The following is a 23,041-nucleotide window of genomic DNA, read 5'->3' as shown; positions in this document are numbered from 1 at the left end:
AGGAAGAAAAGACCAAGTAGTAAACACCCGGTATCTCCACTGCATGACCTCTGCTGACCCGGCTGATGCATGTGGAACTGACACACCTGGACCACACCTGGGTGGTGGTCAATTTACTTCTGCCTTTTGCTTCCTCAGCCTTTATCCTTGAGATTTAGGCTGGTCTTCTCAGATTTCTCCCTAATTAATTCAGGTCTCCTAGTTGGTCTTTTGTTACTGAAGTCAGGAGCCAGGTAGTCACGAGCCAGGGTTTCCCACTGTACTTCCCAGTTATTTTCTACCTGGAGACTTGGGTATATAAGTGGTGAATAAAGTTACAGGAGACTCTCACTCTTCTTCCTCACTCTCACTCTTCCTTCTGCTCTTCCTCTCTCTCTCTCTCTCTCTCTCTCTCTCTCTCTCTCTCTCTTTCTCTCTCTCTCTCTCTCTTTCTCTCTCTTCCTCTCTTCCTCTCTTCCTCTCCTGGCTTGACATGATAACCTGTGTGTGTGTGTGTGTGTGTGTGTGTGTGTGTGTGTGTTTCTTTCATCCTTTAGGCTTTAGCCTGATTCTCGGTACTGTGTCGGTGCTGGCGCCAACAAATGGAGGTCCCACCGAGATTGGAGAAGAAAGGGGTACCACCTACGGGACATCCCTGGAGCCCAGCTGGCATTGGAGAAGGGACGGATTGGGGTAAGATGGGCCAGAAAAGGCCTGGATGATTTGGGCTAGCCTGAGTAGAACTTGTCATAAAAAAGGCACAAGGTAACGGTAAAGTGTTTTTGCATATGCGTTCTGTTAGAGTTATATTTTAGTCTTTGGACCCTGACTAGAGATAGTTTACACCCTAGACATGAGAGAGAATGGGTTTGGGAAAAACAGTCCTCCCGGACTCCGCGGTTGCTTTGGAGAAAGAGGAAAACCTTTTCAGAGCTCTCCTAGGAACAGAGGGAAAGCAGGAGACGTCCTGCCTCTCTGCTGGCTCCTATTGGAGAAATGCTTATTTCTGGTTCTGGGTTCCATAGGTAGGATATGTGGGTCCCTTCGGTGGGACACCATCTAGTTTTTTCCCTCTATGTCTATTGTCTGTCCTTGGTGCACCAAGCTGTCCATGTCTGTCAGTTTATGTCTGTGACTTTTGTTTCTCGTTGCTTAAATGTTTTATGTTTCATGTTCAAAAGAAAAAATGGTAAAAACTTTATCTGTCAATCGTTCACATCTTGATTTGGTTTTAACTCGTTTCAAAAAGAGAACAATGAATAAAGAGCAGTTTCAATTGGCTTTTAGAGCCTACATCTGTAGCTAGAAGCCTAAGTCCGCTGGGCAAGCTCCCCAGGGGGCTGGCTAAATCTTTATACTAACGGATCCTAAAGGCACCAGGAGCTTCACAGCTTCTATGGTAATGAAACTGATAGCTGTTTCTCTTAGAAAAATCCCTGACTTATTATTCGACTTAGCAGGTGACAAGGTGCTTCTCTTAATATTACAGCTAGAAAAAGTAAAAATGGTGCTTGGTCTAAATATTAAAGACATGTGTAGCCACTTCAATTTTGTTTCTGATTGGTTTTAAATGTATAATTAAGCTCTACACGCCCTGGTTATGTACTATTGGCTTTTAAGTTATAGGATATGGCTAAAAAGGTATAATGTCAGTAACAAAAAGTTGACATAAAGCTGGTAATTTGGATAAAGTCATTCTAGACAACATGCAGCATGAGCCAACCTAGGGAAATAGGTCTAAATTGAGAAAATATTTTTATGGAACTCTTATTCTAAAAACCAGGCTTCTAAAAGATTTTAGGACAATGTCTCTTTGTTCAGGTATTGGAGACCACACCATCGTGCGTTCATATGTAGGAATTGGCAGTCAAACTTAGTAGCATGAAGGACAGATTCGGTGTCTTGGAGACTGGATTTTGGAGACTAGTTTGTTGGAGGTTGAGTTTTGCTTTCCAAAGTTGTAGTTTGCCCTGAAGTTATCTGTATTTTAATGCTAATTCCACTGCCCCAAGGACAGTACTCAGAACTCAGGTGACCTTGTGGTTTTCATTTCATGAGCTTGCTTATAATTTTAGAGAGCCCATGAAGTGAAATCATTAAAAATTTTTCAAAAGAATGGCTAATAGCCTTATTATGTAATTTTGTTGCTTCTTCAATGTAAGAAGTTAGAACTTTGAATCTTTCAGTGTATGTGGAAATTTTTACTACAAATCTTTGCTCTCAAAATGAGCTTTAATATTTGGGGAGTAGCTGTTACACTACTCCAGAAAAGAATATTTGAAACTAATTTTAAGCTTCTAAGGATATGTTAATTGGCTAAGTACCTCACCCTACCAGAGGACTTAGGTCTTTGTTATGCACATTGGAGATAAAGCTTCAGCTGTGTTAGTACAGAGTTGTGGACTGGAGTCATGGAAGTATTTTGAAAAGAAACCTGGTAAAACATATCTTATTCCAAACAAGAGTTAATTGGTTATTACAAAATACTGATATTTGGCCTATTACATATACAAAATTTTCAGGCAAAATTGATAATTTTACTCTTTGCATGCTTTTGTATTTCCTGTACATTTGTGCATGCAACCCATAGAAAATGCGCTTACTGTATTTATAGGTGGTTCATCTAATGAAAAGGCTACATGTATGATTGGATCACTTGTTTATTCTCTTGAGTTTCCGCTGCTTCAGCACAGATTATTAGATTACGTCCTGTAGCCACTGTTTTTAAATGTTAAAAAATCAAGCTTTCAATTCATATACAGATAGCCAATGTGTGGCTTCTGGTTTACAATTGATTAAAAGGTTTTCCTTTTTTTTTTTTTTTTAGATACTACTAGCCCTCAAATTTTACAATTACTTAATGCTTTATTAGAGGCAGGTTTTCTACTTGAAATCAGTGAGTGATGATTTCAGTGTGAATTGTCTGACAACTCACTGTCCTTTCAGTGCTCTGGCTCAGACAACTAAACAAAACCATAGACCCAGCTCTTTGAAAATGGTAATGGAGTTGATAACACACCCTCCATTTGCTTACTTCAACGCCCAGCCTCACCCTGCCAACTCAGGGATTTCTAAATAAGGCTAAATCTGGACCTTGTTTACAGGATTTGGCATTTCTTTTTTTTTTTTTTTTTTGGTTCTTTTTTTCGGAGCTGGGGACCGAACCCAGGGCCTTGCGCTTCCTAGGTAAGCGCTCTACCACTGAGCTTGAAAAGCTCTCAGGGAGAACTTTCCCTCGGGATGGAGACCCTCTAACTCTAAAGACCAGACCGAGACACCACAGGATGCAATCAGCAAGAGGATTTGGTTTATTGTCGGGATATACAGGCACAGGCACCTGTGGGCGCTTCAGTCACTCGGGGGACTGGCGCGCCCCACAGAACCAAGGATGGGCTTTTATAGGATTTTGGGGAGCAGAAGCAAGCATACAGAAGCAGATGCATGGTTACAGGGATATAATTGGTGGATTCTAATATGGCAAGGGTTTAGCCCGGGGGCAAGTTTCCTAGCTACCTTCCTGAAACATAACGGCTGACTCGGCCCCCCAAGGGTTCAGCCCGGGGGCAAGTTTCTTAGCTACCTTCTTGGAACATAACGACTGACTCGGCCCCCCACCAGGGTGTGGGACCTCTCCCGGGGCTTTTTTTCATTGTCAGGTGCTCAACCGAAGTCGTCCTGTTGCCAGGCCTTCAACCAAACATATCTTGTTTGGCAGCCGCTGTGTACTCAGTGTTCTAACCTTTCCCTGAACCAGTCATCTTAAGTACAGCCTTGCAAAATGGCGTTACTGCTGCTAAGCTGGGGTCTTTCAAGCTAAATCCCCAGCCCAGGATTTGGCATTTCTAATTAATGCTTATGTTTAGGTAAATAAAGCTGGTGAGGGGCTGGAGAGATGGCTTAGTGGTTAAGAGCACTAAGTCCTGTTCCTTTATAGGCCATTTAAGAACTCAAACTGGATTGCCTGGACCCCTTAGCAAGGGAGGACAATGATACCAGGCAGATTATAGGCCTTACATAGAAACAATTAGTCAAAAAATCTCATTCTTTATATATCCAAAACAATAATGCTGGAAACAATAATTTGGTATACAAGTCAATTTATGAATACAAGTGCTCAGTGTCCTCAATTATCTTAATAAATAACATTTTAACAATTTTAATAAATAAAAAGGGGGAGTTATCCCTGTATGCTAAATAATACTCTTTTTATTTCAATTTTAAAATTTGGATGCCAAGAAACTCTGAGTGTTTATGGCACCCTACAACTAGGCATACTTCTGCCTAGGTGAAATAGAAAGATCCACATATTGGCATGATCCTGTCCAGGTATTTTTATATGGGGAAGAGGGAATGTTTGTGTTTTTTCTACAGGATGCTACAAGAGTATACCAGTTGCCAGAGGTGGCTGGTGAGACTTGCTGATCCTGGGAGCATGAAGATTCAGCTTTCATGGTTCGGGTTCCTGGAGTCATTCCTGTGCCCTTAGAGGAAGACGGAGGATTCCCCCTCATCTTTTGTCATCACAGAAATTCTGGCGTTGCTGCAGTCATTGTGTCCCGTCCCACTGCGGCCTGCGCTCCGACCCTCTGTGCACTACTGCTTGCTGGAAGCTGCTGTGGACTGGGGAACTCTGCCCTGGTTCTGCAGATCTCAGATATAGTTCCATTGCCTGCTGGTTGTTCCAGAGAAGAATGATCGATCCTGAACTGTCCTGGGAAAGACCTTGGCATTTTCGCTGCTATTGTAGCAGCCATTACTGCTGCAGCCATTGTGTCTGCAGTGTCTAGAGTTACCCTCCCCCAATCTATTGTAGGCAAGTACAGTGGGTGAACTTTCTGGAGTAGTTGCTAACAATTGGGAATTCTAAATTTTATTATAGGAGCAGCTTGACTACGGCCCTTGGTGGTAGCAGCTTAGGAGAACCAGATGAGGTGCCCACTACTTATCGGGAGAGGCTCAACTTCCACAATCTCTTAAATTAATGCCTTCTGGCCCCTGCTCCTTTGCCCCTGGGCTCAAGTAAGAGGAATGAGAAGATGACCTGATGTAGCTATTCTCAGTGACGGGCAACTTCCTCTGACCCTTGACCAATCTAGACATGGAGCCTTGAGGGCGACAAGGTGGTCCTATGACAGAGAGGCTGGGGTCTGAGAGGTCAATCCTAAGACAGAGGTAGCTACACCCCGTTTAAACGTACGGGCCGGTCAAATGCTCCTCTGCCCAGTTTCTCCCCCAATAAACACACACGTATAGCCCAGAACGGTGTGTTACAGCATAAGTTCATTCCTAACCATTGGGGTGCAGTCCTAACTGCAAGAGTGGCTCGCCATGGCCGAGCTGGGCACTCTGTGAGGCATGTCTGATCTCTCTCAGACCACTACTTCCACCTAATGGTCTTTTATAAAAGAATAACGGGGGAGATGTAGTGAGCCATATTGGATTTGGGCCTGGATAACTCAAAGTGGGTATGTGACTCTTGGCCACACATACTCCTAAAAGCCTCTCCCATGTATTTACGGCACAGGAAGAAAAGACCAAGTAGTAAACACCCGGTGTCTCCACTGCATGACCTCTGCTGACCCGGCTGATGCATGTGGAACTGACACACCTGGACCACACCTGGGTGGTGGTCAATTTACTTCTGCCTTTTGCTTCCTCAGCCTTTATCCTTGAGATTTAGGCTGGTCTTCTCGGATTTCTCCCTAATTAATTCAGGTCTCCTAGTTGGTCTTTTGTTACTGAAGTCAGGAGCCAGGTAGTCACGAGCCAGGGTTTCCCACTGTGCTTCCCAGTTACTTTCTACCTGGAGACTTGGGTATATAAGTGGTGAATAAAGTTACAGGAGACTCTCACTCTTCTTCCTCACTCTCACTCTTCCTTCTGCTCTTCCTCCCTCTCTCTCTCTCTCTCTCTCTCTCTCTCTCTCTCTCTCTCTCTCTTCCTCTCTTCCTCTCCTGGCTTGACATGATAACCTCTGTGTGTGTGTGTGTGTGTGTGTGTGTGTGTGTGTGTGTGTGTGTGTGTGTGTGTTTCTTTCATCCTGTAGGCTTTCGCCCAATTCTCGGTACTGTGTCTGTGCTGGCGCCGACAACTCCCCATACATTAGACTTAAATCTACCTATGATGTTATTTAGACCACTGTTTCTCACGAGCTTTTTTCTTCTTGGTAAGGAAGTTATCTGCACATCATCTGCCCATTATTGCATTAACCTAAATGTCAAGCGATAGTTAAATGTCTTTTCCCCATCACACCGTGACCTGGCCAATCCAATCGGTACCAAAATGTCTGCGAGCAAATCCTGGGTTCATCTCTCAAGTCCAGCCTTCAAGAATACAGGGAAAAATAATGAGAAAGAATCTATGCACTTTAATTCCAACGACTTAAACTGTCCATTGCTCTGGCTTCTGCTCCCCTCTGCCTAGGCCTTGTAAAAGACAGGACAGAACCCAACCAGATGTGCCTAACATCTGACTTAAGAGAAAAGTCTAACTGTGAAGGACTCTAGTTCTTACTGGAGTGGAAGAGCTATTAAGAGGCTTGGCCTGGTAGAACGTAGGTAGGTTATGGGGTTCTGTGAAGGACCCTAGGGGCTTCCACCAGCCTTACAACTACCGGCTCAGGTCAAGTTTAGGACAAGTACCAGTTTCCCACCTCGAGTTAAGGCTAGGCCAAGTTCCATTCTCCACCCACAGTTCTCAGGAGGAGCAGGTGCATTCTTGAAAAGCCACAGAATGTGCTGATAGTCACCTGAGCCTCTCTGGTCCCAGATAGAGTTCGAATGCATGTCATATGCTGGTAGCCAATAGATTCAAAGGTCAATATGCTTAGCTAACAAATTTAAACTGTAACCTTACTGGTGTAACCTGTACCCCTTTTGAAGAGTGGTTGACCCCCCACATGCTGGAGTGAGGCCAAATCTTTAAAGTTCAGACTCCATTTTAGAAAACCTGACCTAAGTTTAAATACAGGTAAACTAACTCTAGCATTAGTTTCCAAGTTGTCACACAGCAAAACTCAAGCCTAGCTCCGGTCTCTAGATTAATCCCCAACATGACCAGCATTTCCAGGTTATTACCACAAGAGACCTGCACCCGCAGGTTACAAGCCCACCCCTTTCCTAACAATCACCAATGCAGAAGAGAACAGAAATTAAGTTTCTGATATGATTCCCAGCACCAGCCAATTTTATGTTGAAGGCCATGAAAGAATAAAAAATACAGCCAAAAAGTCAGAAGTTTAGAAATGCTGTCTCACCCCTAAGAAGCCCTAAATACCTCAAATTCCAGACCCTGCCCTCTACCTGTAAGAGGTAAAAGGTCACATTTCTTGAGCCTGCTCTCCTAGATAATAGGGCTTAAAGATAAGGCCATTAGATAAGTGATCCAGAACTAGTAAAGATAACAAATCTTCTCCCAGGAAATAGCAGACCATAAAGTTAGATAACAATCTTAAAAGCAATCTTGAGAGATAGGAAGCTTCTCCTTGTGACTTTTCACTAGTATTCTCCACATTTTCCAATGACGCCATCCCTGCCCCCTTGGATTGTGGCTACTTCCTGTAAATACCCCTTCTCCAAGCTACTGGGGGCCGAACTCCTCTGCCCCTGCGTGGGATATGAGTCTCGCACTGGTTCCTATCAATAAACCTCGTGTAAATTACAGCAAGGACAATCTTACCTGAGTTCTTGGGGGGTCACGTCATCCCGAGACTTGAGTGAGGGTCTCCCCACTCCAGGGGTCTTTCAGCCACAGTAGATTCCCAATTAGATGCTTGCATGCGTATTCCCTGCCTGCTGCTTACTATAAAACTTTGCCCCATAGACATTCAGGGCTCCCCCACCTCACCCCAAAACCACCCTGCGTGACTGTGGTGCATGGTGGGGCTGAGCTAACTTGAATAGAATAAAAACCCTGCTGTGATGTGCATCAGATAGGCTCCTGTCCGGTTTTTGGGGATCACTAACATTTCCTTGGCACTACACTACTAATTTCTGCAGAGTAAAGGTTCTTTTCCTTTGCTTACTACTTGAGTCTGGGGTCATCCTTCAGCGATTCTCAGATCCTAACACTAAATGGTGGTTCTGCTTTCTTAAGCTGACTTGCAATATAATACCTTTCTGAAACCCCTCCTTCTGCTGACTGAAGGAGTCCATGAACATAAAAGTGAAGAAACCAAGCAGAGCCCAAGCAAACAAATAAACATGCCCGGACTTATTCTATCTGTCCTTCCTTCCCTGTGATGTTCGATATTAACTCTTAGGGGAGAGGGCACTGGTATGCTTCTATAATCTTACTTTTGTTTCCACCAGTGTCAGAGGTAGAATCCAAATCTTCTTTCGACCAAAAATTCTGAAACAGAGTGGATTAAAGAGAATGAACTAAGCCTGGGCTGGAGAGATGGCTCAGCAGTTAAGAGCACTGGCTGCACTTCCAGAGGTCCTGAGTTCAAATCCCAGCAACCACATGGTGGCTCACAACCATCTGTAATGAGATCTGATTCCCTCTTCTGGTGTGTCTGAAGACAGCAACAGTGTACTCAATAAATAAATCTTTTTTAAAAAAATGAACTAAGCCTTTAATCCCAGCACTTGGGAAGCACGCCTAGGGAAATCTATGAATTTGAGACTAGCTTGGTCTACAGAGCGAGTTCCAAGATGGCCAGGGCTACACTGAGAAAACCCTGTCTTGAAAAAAATCAAGAGGGGGTGGGAGAGAGGTTAAATACAAATAATTTCATAAGAAGGTCTGATTCACCTTAAGAGATAACTTTCTGTAAGTGGGCTTAAACAAAACCCATACATCTGACCTTCCTGTATTTGGTATTTTAAATTTTAAGGAATGTGTTCTTTTTCTGTTTGGAAAAATTGGGGTGTTTCTAGGGAAACAGGAGGTGTGATCCAGAATTGATCATAAGAGTCGGGCTGTCCTTAGGGGCTTCTTAGCCTCATAGTATCATTTCTAATGTTTAAAGGGGGAGGGGGGTTGCGATATTCAGAAGAACCGAGTAGAATCCTCCTTCAGGCAAGAGATTCATTAATACCAGCAGGCAGCTCAGCAAAGGTAGAAGTTCTGCTCTTCTCAGATAAAGTGCCTCTATTAACTTTTTTTTTGTTTTTTGTTTGTTTTAGTGAGAGGAGGTGTCCCAAGCCAAACGAGAGGATGGTAGAGCATTACCCATACCCCAGGCATCTCTCAGAGCACCACCCCAATGCCTCTCCATGTCTCTTAGTGCCTTCTTTCTGTTTCCCTCTTAGCCTCGGAATAGTCTAATACTACCTTGCATGGTTCCTCCTGGGTCTCTCCTTCAATCAACCCTTACAGGAGATCCCTACTTTTTGAGGGCCTCCCTACCTCTGCGTTCCTGTTATAATTGTTCCCCAGGTACAATAGGCCACCCTTGCTGGACTTGTACTGCAAAACAGAAAGGTAACACAAGTAAACTAACAGGATGTCACCTAGCATTAGTTTGAGGGACTCACCAACACCCCACCCCCACCCCGATCAACCTCCCACATGAGATCTGTCATATGGTGAGGCTTCATGACATCCGTAGCTTAGATCAGAACACTTTGGATCTCTGGACAGCAGAAGTGAGGAGAGAATTGGATCTTGTGTCATCCTAAGGGAGGGATGGACAAAATATTAAGGCCCTTCACGACTCTGCAACAGTTTGAGGTCCCAATATGCCTTCAATGATTCCACATCTTGGTACTCAACCCCCCTGAATGTCTCGCTCTTGCACTTGATGGGTTGCCATCGGAGCCCTCCTCCTTCTCATCCCTTGTATTGTAAAAACAAGGTACTAATATAGCCACAGACACCATCAACCACGTTCTGGTACAATAACCATAATAAGCGATTCCCACAAACCATGCTGACAAATATGACAGGGCCCCATTCTGAGAAACAAAAGGGGAGATGTGGGTTCCCAAAACAGATGAGGGACAGTAGAGAGCTGACTGTTGTGTTTTACAAAAGGAAAACGAAGCCAGGGATATGTTTGGTGGAGTCTATGGTGCTGGGGGCAGGCAGTGCCTCTGCAGGCCCATAATGAGGCATCCTTTCTCCCTGAAGTACCAGCCATACAACAGGTATAGTATAGAGTAGAGTTTATTAGGGCATGGGGAGGGAGTTGTGGGACTGGGTGGGGAGAGAGAAGAGTTGAGGCTGTGCATGCTCACATGGACAGAGAGGGGAGGGGAACAGAGAGAGAAGGGACAGAGGGGAAGAGAGGGAAGGAGCAAGAGAAGAGAGTGAGGAGGGGTAAAGCAGCCCCTTTGTAGTGAGTCAGGCTTACCTAACTGTTGCCAGGTAACTGTGGGCAGAGCCTAGAAGGAATGCTAACCCTGACCATACCACTGGACAGCCATCATAAAGCACTGAAGGATTGGGGTTCCTCTCTCCCTAAAGCAGGCTTGGACCTACTCAACTCCATTGAGACAAAAGCCAAGTTATGATAAAACCAGGCTGGTTTCTGTTTCCCCACCAGAGTACTGTCTTCTTTCAACCAGAGTACTGTCTCCTTAGAAACCATGTGATTGGCACCTGAAACACTTAGAAGCCTCTGCCCTCACCACCCACTTCCTCTTCTTTCCCTTTCCTCCCTTTCCCCTGACTCAAACTGTATAATCCAGCCCCTCTGTTTCAGAAAAGGAGCTGTCCTTTTCACACAGTCTTCTGAATCATTTATCCCCACCAAACTTACTACCCTGCAACAGCTGCTTCCCAGCACCTCTGCATCCTGAGACCACACTGGTGGGGGAGGGGCAAGTGGCACTTGGAAGAGGTACACTTAGTTAAGGAGAAACCTTTGCTGTGTGACTGAAGGCAGTGAGGGAGGCATATGTGACCTTGGCTACTTAACAGAGATCCTTCATTCTCTGTGGAGAGGAACAGGCTTGGCTAATATTTGACCTATTCAGTGTGACTGTAGTCCGGCTGCTGGCTGAGTTGTAAGGCAGGAGAGAGGCTGGGTGTGTTTTGTCTTGCATGTAGCCCTCTCTGCAGAGGGCCTGGCTTCACTCACACAAGCCTGGTAACATCAGGTACATCGAACTCTAAGAATCGGCAAGCCCACCGTTGCCCTCTCCTTAAGAGTTCATTTAGGGAGTCTGTCAGTAATTTGGGCAGGAGTCCTCACTAAGGGAAGCCTACTTCCCAAACAGTGGTGCTGGGTGGAAAGTGGAGGACTCATGAGAACCCCTAGTTTAAGACTTTTAGAGAAGCAGTCTGAAGCACTGTGGTGATGTGGTCCCATTGCCATCCTGGAATAGGGATAATTTTGCCCAGGAGCCTCAGCAATGGGGTCAGAGGAACAAAACGACGACAGGTATGTGATAACAGACAGAACTCTCTATATTCACAGGGGAGGACTGTCAAATGGGGTTCCAGCCATTACTCCCTCTTGCTCTCCTCCAGCCACAAGTGGTCTCAGAAGGTGCTAGAATGAAGAGGAAACAGAAGATGAATTGGCAGGTGAGACTTGGCGGTCACTTCATGGCTTGGATATTATGCGTGTTCCTGTAAGTGACCTCACCCATCATCTGTTAAAAAACCCATAAACTCATTTGGTGATAAAAATTGGAAGGGCTTGTCACTTGGATCTGCTACGGATGCCCTGTGTTTGTTTGCAGGGCCTTGGTCACTGCTGCTCTTTCCTTGACATAGACTCTTATATGCCTGGGACAGCATGTGAGGGGAATTACAGAGAAAACTTTCCTCCCTGTTCTCTTCCTCCTACCACGGTGGTGTGTGCTGGGTTATGCAATGTTGCTGGCAAACACGGTCTGATAGCATCATAGATTATAGGGTAACAAGGAAGGGATTTTTGTAATGGTGCTAGGGTACAGGCCATGGAAAGTAACAGAATTTTAACAGAGAAACGCCATCTTGTATGAATTCTGGGGTGATGGCACCGAGGCTTTGAAGCAGTCCTTAGGTTTGGTACTCATTACCGAAAAGGCCAATTCCCCACTGCTCCTTCAGAATCCTGCCTTTGGTCTACAGTGTCTCTCTTTTCGATTGATCATCCTACATAACCCAGAACATTGACACTGGAGTTGAATGTACATGTGGACCAGCCAGAAATGGCAGAGAGAATGAGACTCTTGTTTCAGCCCTGTGCCTCCCATCGGGAGAATCTGCCAATGTTCCCTGAGCCTCTGGCTATGTTTTCTTGGTAGCCTTGCCTGCTTAAGTGAATGCACTCAGTTTCACTGACTGTGGACCATTTTAGGACACAGTTGTCCTCTGAGCATGCCTGTCCTTTGCTATGGAATCCTCTTAGGATGATTTCCAGCTCAGGTCTCTTTTTGTGTCCAGCTTTCCTTCTGTAAACTGTATCAGTCAGTGCCTTGTAGAGGCTTAAGTGGGGCTACTCACTGAGCTCTAAGCTCCATGGAGTTAGGAAACTCAGACTCTGGCTTGATGTGGGCAAAATCCCAGGGCTGGGCCACAGATGTCATCAATATGTGGCTCATTAGTAAGGTTTTAATTGTTAGAATACTATGTCACCTGGAAGTGACATAAAGGCCAGGGAAAGTCATGCCCTTTGTGGAACACATTGGACTAGGAGCTCATAGGTGTAGGGACAGGGAACATATGAACCAGAGCAGGGAGAATGAGCATGTGGCTGCTTCAAGGAGGCTTTTGGGCAGAGGGGACACTAGGTTCATTCATCCTCTGCATAAGACTGACTTGTGTCATGAAAAACATCTCTGGCTCTAGCTTCCAGATGCTCATAGCACCCACAGCCCCAGATATCACCCAAACACATCAGACCCTGCTTAGTAACTTCCACCCTAGTTGCCAGTTAGTTCTTGGCCCAGGACTCTCACTTTGTGGATACAACAAGCTCTTAGGGGCTTGCTCACCAGACCTAGTCTCCAACTATTAGTCAGTAGCTTACCTGCTTATAGGAAGGAAGGTTGTGGGCTCTGAGCCACTGCAACCCATACCCCCTATTTAGAGACAGGAAAAAGGCAGGTGGTGGTGGCAGATCCAGCAGCAGCTACTGCCCACCTTTGATAGCTACGAGTTTGAGCCAGCCTGGTCTCACCGAGGAAGTTGTAGGACAGCCAAAGCCAGACAGAGAAACTCTGTCTCAGAAAATCCAAAACACAAAAACAAACAAACAAAAATAAAAAGCAAAAACCCGGAAAAAGTTGAGCACGTTGCTTCCTTCCTTTGCTTTCTGAATGGTAAGCACAAGTCACCCAAGGCCCCTGCCCTTCTGCCATCTGAGTTTTCCAGCACCAAGATCCCTCACCAACTGCGTGGTCTTCCCTCCCCAACTACTGTAAATCTGGCTCCCTGACCTAAACAACAAATCTCAGTAACTCTTAAGCAATAAACATTACACCCGGGAGGAAGTAAATCCCTAAACCGTCCCTTTTCAGGATGTCAGGTGGGAGGAGCTGAGGGAAAGTAAAGTACTCATATAAGTCCACATGTGCTAGAATTTTCCACGGTGCCTGCAACCTGGTCACAGAGAGGAAGTAAGGACTGGTGTCAGGAGGGAGCTGATAGTTGGCAAGCACAGGGAAGAGCCTCCTGATAGGGCTGAGGGTGGCAGTTTGAGGTTAGGAAGGAAAAGCTGGGTGGGTGGGAGATAAGAGTTGTAGAAAGACATCTATTCCTTGGGGAAAGCTCTTTGTGTGTGTGTGTGTGTGTGTGTGTGTGTGTGTGTGTGTGTGTTTTGGGGTTGGGGGTGAATGCCTGAGTTGTGTGGGAGCCCTGGGACTTGATTGGAAGTCTATTAACTGGCTGCAATTACCAAGGTTTTCTCTGTGCACCCCTTCTCAGAGGATGAACAGTTCTTGTGCTATGATGTCCTGTGTGCTCATCTTTCTCCTGGCCCTACTGTGTGCAGAAAGAGGTGAGGTGGAAAATGAGAGGGGCAGGGGGGCACACTGGAGATGAAAACGGGCCTCGGGGTTGTGGATAAACCTGCATTTCCACTGTGTGCCCAGTGCCTGAGGTGTGCTGGGGTCAGGGGATTGGGGACTGGCTTGTGGTGGGTGAAGCCTCCTGTGCTGGAGGGCTTCCTGGGTCTGTAAACTGCCAGTGCCTGCCTTGCAACCATCACCACATGCCAGAGGGACTCTTGGAGAGCACTAACCTCTGCCACAAACCCTGGCCACCAGAGCGACTCTACCCTGCTGCCTTTGCCTCCCAGTCAGGACACTGACTTGTGTACACACAAACTGGCGAAGGCTTCTTTTGTGGCCAAGTTGCCAAGTCAAGGGGTTTGGAATCCTTAACTCTTGGCATTTGGCTTTTTCTTATGCCCCAGACTATGCCACATGAGGTCTAAATACTAGAATTTCCTTCTTTAAGAGGTTCTGAGATCAAATACACCTATTCGTCTAGTTACATCTGTATTGCAGGAAGCCTTAGCTTTGAGCTGGACTCTGAGATGTTCAGTGCTCAGTCATGCTCCAAGACCCAGAGACCAGCTCTGCAGGTTTAGGGTGGGAAGGGCAGAGCAGCCCTCCCCATGTGGCAGCCCCCAGTACCTACTTATACACCCATTCACTGCTTCAGCAGACGTTTGGTTTCTATGCCTTCCCACTATGGTGGCTGACTCTCTAATGCCTCTTGAGGTCCAGGTCTCTCCTGTGAGGCTGGCTCACTGAAACAGCAGCACCGAGCGTATTTGAACGACTGTTGTGCTTGGTTCACTTTTGCTTTGGTGGAGGTGACTGGGCAGTAGTGTCCTTGCTCTGTCCTAGTGGCCAGCAGCTGTGTGAAGGAAAGACGTTGTAGAGGAGGGGTCTGGGCTAGGAAGGGCATGCCCTAACCCTCCTCATGTATTGGCTTCTTTCTCAGCTCAGGGCCTAAAGTGCTACAATTGCTTGGGGATCCCATTTGATTATACCTGCTCATCAACTGCTACCTGCCCCTACCCTGATGGAGTCTGCGCTATTCAGGTGGCAGAAGTTGTTGTGAGTAAGTTCCCCGTATCCTGTATAAATATGGGTGGGGGTGGCTTGGAAGAAAAAGTCTGGGTACAAGTTCTGGACCATGGTTCCCCCTCCTTCCAGGTAGAAACCTCCTGGGGTGGGAGTGGGACTCCTGCAAAGTGGGAACTGCTGGGGTCCGAGGAAGCTCTGGGGTGTGGATCATAAACCTGTTGGCATGCATGGTGTTCATCATCCCCTCCCCCGTCTGTTGCCAGGGTAGTCATGTGTGGCTCCTGCCCTTCAGTTATATCTAGGATCTCACTGTCAGACCTGGAGAGCTGGAAGCATTTAGTGAGTCTTTTTATATAGTGAAGGAATCTGGAGCTAGGGCTAAAGGAATGACAGGATTGCTGATAGAAGGGAGACCTTAGGACATTTCAGACCCTTCAATGACCCAGTTTTCAACATATCCTCCAGATCGACAAGGCAGGAACAGCCCCATCCTATTATGCAGTTTCCTGTTCCAGACCACACCCTGCCTGTCTCCTGAAGTAGGACTCTTAGATGTAACTTCCCAGGGAACTGCAAGATTCTGAGAGGCTGGTTGCCCTTTTTGCTATGCCTCTGAGTGATCGTTCACTGTGCTGTGTCTCTGTGGTGTGTGTGTGTGTGTGTGTGTGTGTGTGTGTGTGTGTGTGTCTGTCTGTCTGTCTGTCTGTCTGTCTGTCTATAAATGTGGGTGCATACATATGAATGTATGTAATATAACATAATGTGTGTGAAGGTCAGAGTACATCCTTAAGTACCATTCCTTAGGCACTGTCTACTTTTGTTTAATGCACAGGAGTTTTGAATTTCCTAGAACTGGAGTTACAGAAGGTTGTTAACTACCATATGTGGTCTGGGGCCCAAACCCTGGGCTTCTGTAAGAGCAAAAAGTGCTTTTGAACTGCTGAGCCATGTCTCCAGTCCCAACCACCAGGTTTTGGAGACAAGATCTTTCACTGGGACCTAGGAAAGGAGAGGAGGGAGGTGGCGGTGAGCTCCCAGGACCCTCCGATTCCCTCTCCCCAGCACGGAGATTATAACCAGCACCCCGTGCTTGGCTAGCTATTTATATGGTTGCTGGGAATTGAACTTGGGTCCTTAATGCTTCCATGTGGCAAGCACTTCACTGACTGAGCTGCTTCCACAGCACGTTGCATGTAAAGACACATGTGCACACACACGTGAATGTGCATACACTGTGGAGGTAAAAGTATAAGGGACCCAGAAGTTGATGGGAATCTCCTGTGGCAACTATTTTATTTACTGAGGCAGGATCTCACACTGAATTCAAATCTTTCAGGTTCAGCTTGTCTAGCCAGTGAGCTCATCTCGGGGGATCCCCATCTTTGTATTTGAAGCACAGAGATACAAGTAGGCCACCTTGCCTGCCCATCTTTTGATGGGCTCTAGTGACCAGAACTGGGAGAAGGGAGGTCTCCTGCTTGTGTAAGCAAGCACTTTATGCACCAAGCCTCCTTACCAGCCCATGGTTTTGATCTTTGTTTCATTTGTTTGTTATTTGAGACAGGGTCTCACTCTAGCCCAGGTTTGCCCAGAAACCCCCACGTAACCCAGTGTGGAATGGAACTCATAAAAATTCTCCTTCCTCTGTCTTCCAAGTTCTGGGGTTATAAGTCTGAGCGACTTGTCTGGCTTCAACATGCCTTAGAGACAAGTCTGGGCCATCCAGGCCTGGTGACATGTGGCCCATCCTTTGGGGTGCTCTGTTCTTCCTGCATAAGAAGCGACTCACTCCCTAATGTCTTGCAGGCTCTGTAAGAGAGAAAGCAAAGAACCATATTTGCCTTCCCGTCTGCCCAACGAGTTCTCAAACTGCTGAGATCCTGGGTACCGTTGTCCAAGTGAATACTTCCTGTTGCACCAGAGATCTTTGCAACGCAGCAGGGCCCACTGGAGGCAGCACCTGGACCATGGCAGGGGTGCTTCTGTTCATCCTGGGCTCAGTCCTCCTGCAGACCCTGCTGTGATGACCCTTCCAAAGCCCTGCCACCCTTGTCCTTTTATCCTCTTGTGTATTCACTCCTCCCTGGAGCCCTCTAGTGATAAATTCTGAGTAATAGAAACTCAGAGGTGGGGGTAGGGTGTGCAACACCTTGTTTCAACTCTATAGCCCCTGCTGGGTAGGTGCCCCACTCCCCTCTCTAGGGCTTTCAGATCTCTACTTCCTGGAATGCCATTGTGCTGTGGTTTGCTGCTCTTGGCCCTGGAGGCACGTGGACAGCACGAGGAAGAGGCATAAACCCAAGGCACTGTGTGACCACCTCCATCCATACATAAAAATCTGGGGTCCTGCAGGGTTCCCACACATGCATCTCAAGGTCCCCCTATTTGAGTCCAATAAACTCTCTGTTCTCCCAGTCAAGATCTCAGTTTTTCTTTTGCTACACTGTGTCTGCTGAGTCCTGCCTACCAGCTCACATCTCTGCCCTTTCTGCTACCTGCACTAGCTAGCTCATATTAGCCGGCTAAGAGTGGGGGACCACTTGGTTAGGGTGGGCTTCCCTCAGGGCTGATGCTGGAGGAAGGAAGAGGGGGGATGAAGAGCACTCTGCTTTATCTGCACAGGCAAGGTCTCTTGCTTGTGATTTGGCTGGATTAGACGCCTATTCTCTGCCTTGTGAATGCTGGTGGCCCTGAGTCTTCTTTATGTAACCATCTCCTGAGCCAGTTTCCTTCCCCATCCCACAGCCTTTGGTGGGGATAGAACCCAGGGCATCATGCATGTGAAGAAGCACCTTCAAGCCACACACATGGCACCCATGCATACATGCAAGTAAGATATGGACACACATAAAAGAAATCTTAAGGAAACAAAGAGGAGAGAGAGAGAGAGAGAGAGAGAGAGAGAGAGAGAGAGAGAGAGAGAAGGTGTTGAGGTAGACGTCTTCCTGAGTTGCAGGAAATGCTAGACTGCTTCCATGCAGATTTCTGCTCCCTCTCTGAGAGTTGCACCCTCCCAGTCTGGTCCTGAGCTGTGCGGTAGGACGTCTGGGTGATGGGCTTCTGTGAATGTGGAATTAAGGCTGAGTCTAGCCGTTGGCTCTGCTGCTTCTGTTTCAGGCTGGCAGAATGCTGGTCCAGGAGCAGCAGCCGGAAAGCACTAGAAACTATGGACTGAAGGGAGGTTTCCCGCTCAATTCCCTCCAGGCCTCTGTACCAGCCATACCTCATAATAAGCAGGGTGGGTACATCAGAAGAGACGGAAAACACTGGGAGATGTGCTGTTTATTAACTTTTTTATTACTTGTTGGGTGCTGAGTGCTAGGCTCTACTTCTAGGATGGAGCAGCAGAGAGATAGAAGGGTGGGTCCTCCCATGAATTCTTGTGTGCATGGGCGTGTGCATTCAGGGTATATGGGTAGCTAGGGTATTGGGTCTTCATTTACAGCAGAAGTTCTCAGGTGGGAGGCACACCTATGTTTCAGATTCTACAAGGCTGGAAGACGGGACTTGATGATTATGGAGAGTCAAAGTGCTGCAGACCAGAGCCAAATGATCTTAGGCTATTTTTAGTCTCTTTGAAAGTCATTCATTGCTCATTCCTCTGTCTAACCTAACAGCTTTGTGACAATACTAAAAAAACAAAACCACCAGCCTTTACAATGTATTCTTAGCAAGCTACTAGCTTTGACCAATCCAAAAGCTAAGCCGATCACCAGAGAGCATCGAGAACTCATTAGAGAACCCCCTACTTTGCTTTGCTACGGTGTGACTATCACTGTCTCCAAATGTTTATTTTTTCCCTTCTCATGTATCTGTGGTGTATGTGTACATGTAAGTATGAATGTTCACATGCATGTGCACATGGGTGTGGGTCTCTATGTGCATATGTATCAGCTTGTGGAGGCCAAAGCTGAGGGTCAGAGTATTTCCTGGTGACCCTCCACCTATTCACTGAGGTAAGGTCTCTTGCTGAACCCCAAAGTTCACTTGTACGGCTCGGCCATCTAGGCAGCTTGCTCTGGGGAATCCATCTCTACTTTCACAGCCCTGGAGTTACAGGAGGGCTGGCTGATACACTCACCAGATGATTACCCGGGTTCTGGGAATGGAAACTACAATCCTGGTGACTATGATGTGAGTGGCAAGCACTTTAACTACTGACTCATTGCCCCAGCCCCTTGACCAATATATTTAAAAGTATTTTGATTTATAGCTTTCTTTGATCTGTTACTGTCTTTGTTAGGGTTTCCATTGCTATGAAGAGACACCGTGACCAAGGCAACTGATAAAAAAGACAGCATTTAATTTGGGCTGGCTTATCGTTTCAGAGGTTCAGTCCCTTATCATCATGGAGGGGAACATGGCAGCCTGTAGGTAGACATGGTGCTGGATAAGGAGCTGAGAGTCGTACATCTCCATCTGCAGGCAGCCAGCAGGAGGGTCTCTCTCCCCAACAGTAACACACTTCCTCCAACAAGTCCACATACCCTAATTAGCATCACTTCCCAGGTGCCAAGCTTATTCAAACCACCACAGTTACTGTAAAAACTTCATGGAGCATGGAGAAACCTGAATCTGTGTTCCTAAACCATGGACATTTGTGTTCTTGGCGCCAGAATAAACTATCATTTTTTTTCAGATGAGAGCTGTGTTTTGCATTGGCTGTCATGGTTCTCAAACTTAAGGCCCCAAGCACAACCCATTTGTCACCCGAATCTGCACCAGGTACCAGCGAGGAGCCTTAGTGTCTACCACCCAGCATGATCTCTTCAGAAGGACGCTGCTGAGTTCTTTCTGGGGCTCCTAACTCGCTTGGTTTGGGGGAAGGTCAATGCATTATTTCTGGAAACTGATTGTTAGGATCCTGCTTATTGGATACTTTTCGGGGTTTGCTTTCCAAGGCATTTGTTTTAAGGTGTTCACTTTGTCCCTTCGGTTTAGGGGCGTCTTGGCTCCCCAGGATTTGGTTTGTTGTTGTCAGACCCCCAAAAGGCATTTTGGTTTGTTAATTTGTTAGCAGTCAGCCTGGTCTCTGGTTGCTCCTCTGATATCTAATTTAAAGGACAGGGAACCTTTGGACAAAAGAGCATTATTTGGTATTCCAGCTGGGTTTTAAGCTTGAAAACTGCTAATTCAAATTGCATGGGTTTCAAAAGAAGAAGAGGGGAATCTAACTAAAGATAACTTGACTTTGTGCTTCTCCCTATGGGGAGCATTTAATACCTCTAAATTGTTGTGTGTGTTAAATGAAATGCCCTAGATAATAGGATTATAGATCATAAATGGGCAGCCTGCCTTAGCTGGATTTTAAATACATCTACAGAAGAAAAGATGAGAAAACTGGTAATTCACAAATTACTAACAGGAATAATAACAATTCTAAGTTAAAGGGAGATGTTGAAATTAACAAGAGAATTTTGAGAACTAAAGATGGATTCTGAAAATTCTGATGCGGTCTTGGTACTTGTCCAACTAACCTGACCTTACCTCTCTTCTTTAAGCAGATTGTTCAGTATCAAAAAGAAGTGACTGTTGTGGCTTTTTGTGAGGGATGAAACACATTTCCTAAAAAGAAAGGGAAAAAGAAAGAAAGGAAGAAAGAAAGAAAAGAAAGGAAAAAGAAAAGTCCAATTGGGAAGGTGGCCACGTCTGCCACCTCTTGGTAAACAGAGAAAGATGGCTGTTCGATTCTGTGTAACACAGAATTGATCTTTCCCTATTGCTAAGCCCTCCTTACAACTTAGGAATATAAAAGTGGAAGCTTCCTACTATGTCTGTCCAGAAGGCACACTATGTGTTTTATGTGTTCATGGCAGCTGTTTTCTGTATTTTTTTTTTAGTTTTTAAAATTGTTCTTTAATTAAATTAAATTAATTAATTTAAAAATTCTAGGGGTTGGGGATTTAGCTCAGTGGTCGAATGCTTGCCTAGCAAGCGCAAGGCCCTGGGTTCGGTCCCCAGCTCCGAAAAAAAGAAAAAAGAAAAAGAAAAAAAAAATCTAACCAATGATGCACTATATAGCCCTAGCTTTTCAGGAACTTGCTAAGTACACCAAGCTGATCTCAAAATTGCAGAGATCCACCTGCTTCTGTCTCCCAAGTCTTGGATGGGGAAGATGGACTGGTGGCAATCCAGTCCAGCAGATTAACCAGAAAAGGGTTGTTGTGTGTGTTAAATGAAATGCCCTAGATAATAGGAGCCTTCAGTAAGGGATGCGAGACTCTGTTCCAACAACCTGTGAAGCTATCATTTACTTGGTACTTGGATGTAGTTTTGAGTGGTTTTATGGAAGGGGCGGAGCAGGTTAGGGTAACAAAGGAGAGAGAATTCCAGGAGACCGTGGAAAAGGAAAGGGTCAAGCCAGAGGGTGGACTTGGTTAAAATTGTCAGAGCAGATAAAACGATTCCACCAGCTGCAGTGGACATCAGTTCTGTGGAGCAGAGCAAGAAAAGCCCAAACAAAGGATGTCTGAGAATCCTGGAGTCAATAACAAGAAGGAATTTCTATTTATGAATGAGCCCTCAGAGGCATAATGTTGAAACTCTCCCTGTATGAGGTTGGAGTGAGAATATGGTGGTGGTGGTTGTTGTTGCTGCTGTTATTGTTGTTGCTGTTGTTGTTGTTGTTGCTGCTGTTGCTGTTGTTGCTGTTGTTGTTGTTGTTGCTGTTGTTGTTGCTGCTGTTGCTGCTGTTGTTGTTGCTGCTGCTGCTGTTGTTGCTGTTGCTGTTGTTGTTGCTGCTGCTGCTGTTGTTGCTGTTGCTGTTGTTGTTGCTGCTGTTGCTGCTGTTGTTGTTGCTGCTGTTGCTGCTGTTGTTGCTGCTGTTATTGTTCTTGTTGCTGTTGCTGTTGTTGCTGCTGTTATTGTTGTTATTGTTGTTGCCGTTATTGTTGTTGCTGCTGTTGCTGCTGCTGTTACTGCTGTTGTTGTGACTGCTGTTGCTGTTGCTGTTGTTGCTGCTGTTGCTGCTGTTGTTGTTGCTGCTGTTATTGTTGTTGCTCTTGCTGTTGTTGCTGCTGTTGCTGCTGTTGTTGCTGCTGTTGCTGCTGTTGCTGTTGCTGTTGCTGCTGTTGCTGCTGTTGTTGCTGCTGCTGCTGTTATTGTTGCTGCTGTTGGTGTTGTTGCTGCTGTTGCTGCTGCTGCTGCTGCTGTTGTTGTTGTTCTTGTTGTTGTTGAGGATTTCTACTCTAACTCCCAGATTTGGGCAGTGGAGAAGGAAGGCAGGAGACTTTGTGGTGGCTTATATTTTATGTGTGAAGAATTCTGCAATCTGGTGTGGATTTTCCTTTTGTGACTAGCAGGAAGGACAAACCTGCCAGATAAGCAAAACTGTGGTCTCTCTATATCAGCTCCCTCTTCTGTTATGTCTTCTCCTTCCATCAAAAGATTGGGGACTAACCAGGGCTTCTGGGGCTGGAGAGTAGGGGAGGGCTTTCTGATTTTCTCATTGTTCCCCAGGATCTCTCATACTTGGTCTTTTGGTGACTCTTTCAGTAGATAACTACAGTCTGGGTCAGGAGTTAGGCAGTTGTATGATTTGAATGTGAAGTGTCCCCCATACACCCCTGTATCTGAACACTTGGTCCCCCAGTTGGTGGTACTGTCTCAGAAGGTTGTGGGACCTTTAGGAGGTGGAGCCTTGCTGGAGGAAGGACTTGAAGCTTTATAGCTTAGTCCCTCTTCCTGTCCACTCTTTTCTTGTAGATCATTAGCCTCACACTCTGGCTGCCATACATTCCCTACCATGATGGAATGTATCCCTTCAAAGTGCAAGCCAGAATGAACACTCGCCTCTGAAGCCAGGTCTTGTCAGGTATTTGGTCAGAAGAAGAGGCATAGCTAATACAGCAGCTTCTGTCAGCTGCTAATGGGGAGAAGTGTTATGAGTGGCCCTGGGGTGCCAAAAGTCCTCTACTCTTTCCACTTGCAACCCACAAGTACAGGGTGTGTGATGAAGGCAACTTCTAGAAGAAAGAGTTTACCTCAGCTTGCAGCTCCACTGGGAGGATTCATAATAGCAGGGAAGGCAGGGCAGCAGGGAGACAGAGCAGGAAGGTAAGAGACCTCATATTTAACCAGAGACACAGAACAGAGAGCCAACTGGACACCAGTGTAGGGCTATTTACTTCAAAGCCTGCCCTCAGTGA

General features: G+C 46.1%; 1 protein-coding gene across 8 annotated transcripts; it reads left to right on the top strand.

The window, feature by feature from the left end:
• Positions 1 to 326: 326 nt before the first annotated feature.
• On the top strand, positions 327 to 17,308 carry Ly6al (lymphocyte antigen 6 complex, locus A-like). 8 transcript variants are annotated; one of them, XM_087558091.1, is made up of 7 exons: positions 327 to 672; positions 4,351 to 4,792; positions 9,958 to 10,070; positions 11,345 to 11,454; positions 13,783 to 13,855; positions 14,809 to 14,928; positions 16,701 to 17,308. In XM_087558091.1, the coding sequence occupies exons 4-7, from the start codon at positions 11,359 to 11,361 to the stop codon at positions 16,916 to 16,918; spliced, it is 507 nt and encodes a 168-aa protein (XP_087414217.1). In that variant the 5' UTR covers positions 327 to 672; positions 4,351 to 4,792; positions 9,958 to 10,070; positions 11,345 to 11,358; the 3' UTR covers positions 16,919 to 17,308.
• The last annotated feature ends 5,733 nt before the right edge of the window (positions 17,309 to 23,041 follow it).

This window comes from Rattus norvegicus, chromosome 7 (assembly GCF_021556685.1).
Source record: "Rattus norvegicus strain SHRSP/BbbUtx chromosome 7, alternate assembly SHRSP_T2T, whole genome shotgun sequence".
Taxonomy (NCBI): domain Eukaryota; kingdom Metazoa; phylum Chordata; class Mammalia; order Rodentia; family Muridae; genus Rattus; species Rattus norvegicus.
This window is presented reverse-complemented; position numbering and strand designations above follow the sequence as displayed.